This window comes from Nansenia antarctica, assembly GCF_963989245.1.
Source record: "Nansenia antarctica genome assembly, chromosome: 8".
NCBI lineage: Eukaryota > Metazoa > Chordata > Actinopteri > Argentiniformes > Microstomatidae > Nansenia > Nansenia antarctica.
The window spans coordinates 18,476,749-18,484,248 of NC_137678.1; the positions used below are offsets into that span (position 1 = coordinate 18,476,749).

The 7,500-nt window shown below is 46.1% G+C and overlaps 2 protein-coding genes across 3 annotated transcripts in view; one reads left to right on the plus strand and one right to left on the minus strand.

Moving 5' to 3' along the window:
• dmtf1 (cyclin D binding myb-like transcription factor 1) overlaps window positions 1–7,500 on the plus strand; it is an 18,873-nt gene that overhangs the window by 7,578 nt on the left and 3,795 nt on the right. For both annotated transcript variants that reach the window (XM_080537450.1, XM_080537451.1), the window contains exons 9-11: window positions 5,753–5,862; window positions 6,673–6,901; window positions 7,213–7,364. In XM_080537450.1, the coding sequence (XP_080393576.1) occupies window positions 5,753–5,862; window positions 6,673–6,901; window positions 7,213–7,364 (491 nt within the window). The remainder of the gene's footprint in view (window positions 1–5,752; window positions 5,863–6,672; window positions 6,902–7,212; window positions 7,365–7,500) is intronic.
• LOC308163689 (E3 ubiquitin-protein ligase TRIM21-like) lies at window positions 2,143–4,449 on the minus strand. The gene has a single exon (XM_080537876.1). The coding sequence runs from the start codon at window positions 4,422–4,424 to the stop codon at window positions 2,763–2,765; it is 1,662 nt and encodes a 553-aa protein (XP_080394002.1). The 5' UTR covers window positions 4,425–4,449; the 3' UTR covers window positions 2,143–2,762.

Genomic DNA, 7,500 nt, shown 5'->3' on the forward strand with positions numbered 1-7,500 from the left:
CCGCGCGCCACATATAATCCGCCCATCCTGCCGCACTGATGTTGAGATCTCTGCATTGCTGCCTGAGATCCTGTGCGGCAGGCACAAATACTATGAATGACGTAGATGTGAGTATGTAGTGCGTTCACACTGCATAGTATGTGAAATTTGTGTACGTGAGAAATGCCTGGATGTGTACTAGATTAGCCAGAATTTATGAGTATGCACCGTGAGGATACTTTTCATACTCAACTGCCCCAGTTGTGTCCTACAAACTCTAGCTAGCTCGCAGTAAAGGTATCTAACTGACCTAACTTAGCTAGCTAACGTTAGCCTACAGAAGTGGAAAACAAACGTCAGATCAGATATTTAAACGTGTTATTTTTATAAACTGACCACATTTTGGGAATATACTTGGTTACTTTCTCACCTGAAAACATATTAAAAGTTAATAAAATTACAGCTTTTAGCCCATGGAGGTTTAGCCTGCTGTAAAATCCCCGCTGCCAGCCGGTGCGAAATGCATTCTGGGATACTGAGATGCATACTTCAGTGAACACCGTTGTGAAGAACAGTCGGCTGGTAATGGCATACTTATTATGAATTTAGTAGGCAGTATACAGTATATACTCATTGAATATGTAGGAGGCAGTATGCTAGTATACCATTTTGAACACAGCCACCGTGTTTACTGAGGCTTAACCCAACTGACAAAGAATTCCGGAACACTCACCACCTACAGGGCCCTATTATACACTTTATCAATAAGACGAGGCGGTAGATCTAAACTTAAGACGTGGAGGCGTGGTCAAGGCCACTTTGCTATTATGCGTGCGGTAGTGGGCGCCTAAAACCCGGCGCTAAGCAAAGAAATTAGTCATGGGTGTGTTTTGGGCGTCCTCTCAATCAACCCAATCAGCGTGCCAGGTGCCATTCCCTTTAAGAACCGGCTGCGTTGAGTCTTTAGCGCTATGCTATTATGGAAGTCCTAAGAAGGAGGTCAGCGCGCTTCTCTGCAGAAGAAAGTAACAAGCTCGTGCATGATGTCAGTTACTGCCTGACGGGTGAAGCGCAGCTCATACAAGCATTGAGTTGCATCTTGTAAGAAATGCGCTATACAAATAAAATTTGATTTGATTTGATTTGATGATACAAGCATTGCTGCTCTGTAAACAGAATAAAAGAATATATATAGGCTATATTATACATATTTTAATAATAGGCTATAATATAATTGTAATTGCAATATATTATAGCATTATTAACAGTTGGATCACCAATTGAAAGCGCTAAAATGCTTAGATCACGAATCCAGGATTGATTTGAGATTTGGCCTATGTCAGCCCGAGGTAACAAAGTCGTTGCCGGTATATGCGCTCGGCGCGCCGTCTTCGTCTATCATAATTCCTTCCTAGGATATATTCCATTGTTCTCTCTCTCTGGCTTTACATTTGCCAGTGGTGGCATTTATACTGTGACCGTAATTGACGTCTTGCCGTGGAGCCACGTGCGTGTTCATGTGTGCCCACATGCATGCGCAAACCGCGGAGGCGCGCTCGTGTTTCAAAACGTGCATGAAGTCTAAACTTAAGAACTTTTCAAACCACTTCTTAGCGCTAGGAGCAAAGTCAAATCGCATAATAGCAGGGGCGCCTAGTGCACTTCATTAACATATGAACACTCCCACAATGAGCAATATATGCACGGGAGTTTTACGTCTTATGTGTGGGCGCCTATCGACACCTGCATAATAGCAGTAGCGCGTATGAAGCGCATAATAAGGGTGGCGGTAGGTCTTAACCTGGCGGTGCGTCTTAATTAAGACTTAAGACAGCAAGTTAAGAAGTGCATAATAGGGCCCACAGTGTCTTATGTGGTATCTACCTAGCAACAACACTTTGATACAAAATGAAGCATCTTAATTTAAGCATTTCTGGAGAGTAAAGTCTCCCTTGGCAGTCTAGAATGTTGACAATGTGGGCAACTTTATTCACCCTCGGTGATAAATGAATGAATCACTCATTCACAGGTGTCAGGTAACAGGGACTTTATTCATCAGGTGTTGATGTTTGATATGCAGTGATGATAAAACCACCAAAGAAACAGACCATTAGACAAACTTATAATATCATGTACAGAAGATGTCTATCATATTACAATCACAGTCACCCTTATTAAACAGTTTTTAAGCATATCTGATTCCCTTTAAATCAATAACATTATTATCAAACGTACATTCTGTTAAATGTAATTGCGTCACACACATGCATAGACTGAGGAACAACTTATGTTTTTGTTTTAATAAGACAGACAGCCGAGTCTGCTACCTCACCATCACCATTCTAAAGCTCTGGGACCTGTACTAGACTGATTATTAATGTGATCAATGGATTTGATCAGTCCAAGTGAATTTAATTGTCTGAACATCCTCAATTTCACTCTGTACACACCCAGTATTCATTACACTCAAAATACCCCAAAATACATTACAATAATAACTAGCTAATTATGAAAATACAGTATGAGAACATCTGGTTTATAATAATTTGAGTCATATCTTCTTATGAGGCTGGAGAAGCTAGGCTGTATCTTACATTGCTGCTGCATATTCACCATCTCTAGCAGATACACTGATAGCACAAATGATATGATAATAAATGATAACCAGATCAGAAATTACTCTGTGTGGGGAATTATACCATAACCTTCCCTAATGACTGACTAGATAATTATAATTCTAAAGGTGCTTATTTTACTGCTCAGTCAGGGTTAAAGGTTGAAAATCAGTCAGTGTGATTGACAGGAGAGATGATCAGAGGGGCAGAGTTTTTACCACCATCATTCATCTCAGGGCTGAAGTGTGGATAGAGTTTCTCAGTGAAGGTGCAGCCAGTGAAAGAGTAGATCAGAGACCTGGCCTCCACATCATAAAAGGAGACCTGGCCCTCCTCATAATCCACAAACACCCCCACCTTCTGGGGCTTCTCTCTCAGGGACAGGGGGACAGCAGGGCCAGCGAGTGCCATGTACTCATTTCCATTCCTCAACCAGACAGTCCAGTATCCATTCCTAGGGTTCAGTGTTATCTGCCCCTTCCTGTTGATGGACTCTCTGGCCACTCCTACAGCCCAGTCAGTCTTCTCCTTCACCTCCACTTCATAATAAAACCTCCCTGAGGAGAAACCCTCCTTTCCTAAAACATTGGTACACAAGGAAAACCTCTCTGTGTTATCAGGGAGATTCTTACTTGTGTCTCCGTCTCTAACTTGTTTCCCATCCTCAGACAGAATGAGATTGGGATGTGCTGTATCAGGGTCCAGAGTAACGTCCACTGCATACTGCTGAATCATCTTCAGCTCAGCATCACACAACTTCTTCACTTCACTCGTAAGTGTCTCCTCTAGCTGAGACACAGCTCTCCTCACAGTCCCCACATAGAGATCACTGTGAACCCTGACCTCAGACCAGTCCTTGGTGTGTGGAGGGGTGGACAGGGATGGGAAGCTCTGGAGGAGGTGGAGGTGGTCCTCAATGTGTGAGAGCTGCTCCAGCTCAGTGCTTCTCCTCTTTAGCTCAGTGATTTCCTGCTCCAGCTCTTTAATCAGCCCTTCAGCCCGCCTCTCTGCTGCTTTCTGCTTCTCCTCGATCACGTCAAGGAGCTCAGCCTGGCTTCTCTTCATGGAGTCCACCAGAGCAGTGAAGACCTGTACGCTGTCTGCTTTCTCCTTCTCTGCATCTTTCTTACTAAGATCTACTGAGTGTTTGATCTCTGAAACCTTCTGCAGTCGCTCCTGGATCATCTGCTGAACATCTGCCTCTGTCTTCCCCAGCTGAGCCTTCCTCTCTCCATACTCCTCCTCTATGGGGACGGTGTCATTAGTCTTGTGGTCCGATTTCATGCACAGCAAACACACACACATTTCATCACTCCTACAGAACAGCTCCAGGAGTCTGTCATGCTTCTTACACATCCTGTCTTCCAGGTTCTCCTCAGGGTCGATCAGCTTGTGTCTCTTTAAGACTGCGACTCTCTGATGAGGCTCCAGGTGAGTGTCACAGTAAGAGGTCAGACACACCAGGCAGGACTTCAGAGCCTTGAGCTTCGTCCCAGTGCAGATGTCACAGGACACTTCTCTAGGTTTGACAGGTGTGTCTGGGGCTGGGCTGCTGGTTGCCTTCACTTCAACTGACTTCCTAAACTGAGCGGAGATGAAAGTATTGACAAAGAGATCTGGTCTCTTATCAAATGTTTTTTTACACATTGGACACTGACACAGGTCATTGCTGTCCCAGTACTTTCGGATACAGGCCATGCAGAAGCTGTGTCCACATGGAGTAGAGACAAGGTCAGTGAACACATCCAGACAGACAGAACACAGGAACTGCTCCTCAGACAGGAGACTGCTGGAGGAAGCCATATCTAGAGAGACCAGAGGTGACACCATAAAGCATTTCCTGGAATCAATCAGATCTCGATAGTTTGAACTATGGAGCTGTCAAGACTGTCTTATGAGATTATACAGCAACCAATAATGATACAATTATAATGAATCACATAGAAAATAGTCCTTCAAACAAATCAAGATGTTTTACATACTGAACTGTCTATAAAAAAACTGGGACAGAGTGAACACAATAGTTTATCTTCACTTGTTCATATAAGTCCTTCAACTCACCTGTCTGTGATTCTGTGGACGCTGTCTCTGTCCTTTATACTGTATGTGTGATAGATGTCTGTTTGAGGACGATATCTGAGTTTGAGAGTCTGCCCTTGTGTACGATACACTTTACGTCTCTACACAGTTTAGTTTCATTTCAGCAAACTGACGTTGAAATGCTCCTCCCCTCCCAATCCAGCTCTTCTCCCTGGAACAGAGTTAACCCTTTACAGGGCTGATCTGTTTCTAACATGTGGTTTTACAGATACGCTCTTCTTACCTATCATTTCCAATCATCATATTGTTTCCAGTCAGTATAAACTGTAATCAGAATAATATTTGTGATCAGGACTAAGGTTGCTACAGAGTAAGCACTTTCTCTGGCATGGATCACCATGTTTGATGCCACTTAAACACTCTCTGTCTCAGGTGCCAGGTATGAACAGTAACCAGGAGAGTTTATCAGGTCATAGGTGCTACAGAGTAAAGTCTTTCTCTGCCACAGATCACAGTGTTTAATGAGGCTTAACCCACCAACTGACAATGAATTCTGGAACCTTCTGTTAAATGTAATTACATCACACATAGACTGAGGGACAACTTGTGTTTTTGTTTTAATAAGACAGACAGCCGAGTCTGCTACCTCACCATCACCATTCTAAAGCTCTGGGACCTGTACTAGACTGATTATTAATGTGATCAATGGATTTGTGTGTGTGTGTGTGTGTGTGTGTGTGTGTGTGTGTGTGTGTGTGTGTGTGTGCAGGCTCAGACAGAGACATGGTAATGTGTGTGTGTGTGTGTGTGTGTGTGTGTGTGTGTGTGTGTGTGTGTAGGCTGAGACAGAGACATGGTAATGACTGTGTGTGTGTGTGTGTGTGTGTGTGTGTGTGTGTGTAGGCTGAGACAGAGACATGGTAATGACTGTGTGTGTGTGTGTGTGTGTGTGTGTGTGTGTGTGTGTAGGCTGAGACAGAGACATGGTAATGACTGTGTGTGTGTGTTTGTGTGTGTGTGTGTGTGTGTGTAGGCTCAGACAGAGCACATGGTAATGACTGTGTGTGTGTGTGTGTGTGTGTGTGTGTGTGTGTGTGTGTGTGTGTGTGTGTGTTTAGGCTCAGACAGAGACATGGTAATGACTGGGCGACCATCGGAGCAGCTCTGGGACGCAGCGCCTCGTCTGTCAAAGACCGCTGTCGCCTGATGAAGGACACCTGCAACACAGGTACACACACACACACACCTGCAACACAGGTACACACACACACCTGCAACACATGTACACACACACACACACACCTGCAACACAGGTACACACACACACACACACACACACACACACACCTGCAACACAGGTACACACACACCTGCAACACAGGTACACACACACACACACCTGCAACACAGGTACACACACACACACCTGCAACACAGGTACACACACACACACCTGCAACACAGGTACACACACACACACACACCTGCAACACAGGTACACACACACACACACCTGCAACACAGGTACACACACACACACACCTGCAACACAGGTACACACACACACACACTTGCAACACAGGTACACACACACACACACACCTGCAACACAGGTACACACACACACACCTGCAACACAGGTACACACACACACTCCTACAACACAGGTACACACACACACACACACACACCTGCAACACAGGTACACACACACACACACACACACCTGCAACACAGGTACACACATACACCTGTAACACAGGTACACACACACACACACACACCTGTAACACAGGTACACACACACACACACCTGCAACACAGGTACACACACACACACCTGTAACACAGGTATACACACACACCTGCAACACAGGTACACACACACACACACACACACACACACACACACCTGTAACACAGGTACACACACACACACACACACACCTGTAACACAGGTACACACACACACACACACCTGTAACACAGGTACACACACACACACACACACACACACACCTGTACCTGTGCCCCCCAGGTAAGTGGAGTGAGGAGGAGGAGCGTCGCCTGGCGGAGGTGGTGTACGACCTGGCGGGCGTGGCGCCGGGCGTGGCCGTCACAGGGGGCGTGTCCTGGGCGGGCGTGGCTGAGCTGGTCGCTACGCGCTCAGAGAAGCAGTGTCGCTCCAAGTGGCTCAACTACCTCAACTGGAAACACAGCGGAGGCACGGAGTGGACCAAGGAGGACGACCTCAACCTGGTACACAGGTAGGGGTGGGGGTCCATAGGTAGGGGGGGGGGGGGGACCTGGTACACAGGTAGGGGGGGGGGAGGGGTCCACAGGTAGGTGTGTGTGTGTGGAACTCATGGTACACAGTTGTGTTTCTCCATGAAGGCTGGTGGAGTTAGACCTGCAGAGGACCTGCAGAGGACATGCAGATGAATTCAATTAAAATGACGTGGGGTTCCCCAGGGATCGATCCTTGGCCCCCTTCTATTCAATCTCTACATGCTTCCATTGGGACACATCATAAAAAAGAACTAAATTGCCCACACGTGTGTGTGTGTGTGTGTTCCAGGATCGCAGAGCTGGAGGTGGAGGATGAGAACGACCTGGTGTGGGAGGAGTTAGCGGGGGGGTGGAGCTCCGTGAGGTCACCTCAGTGGCTGCGTTCTAAGTGGTGGAGCATCAAGAGGCTGGTGGCCAATCACAAGGAGCTGCCCTTCAACGGTACCGCCCCCCCGCAGCTCTCAGCCAATGATATGATGCGTTTTTGTGTGACTGTATGCCAATTTTGTGTGCCTATCAAATATTGCAATACTCATTGTTTAACCTTAAACATACTTTAAGTGTGCCCACTCTCAGT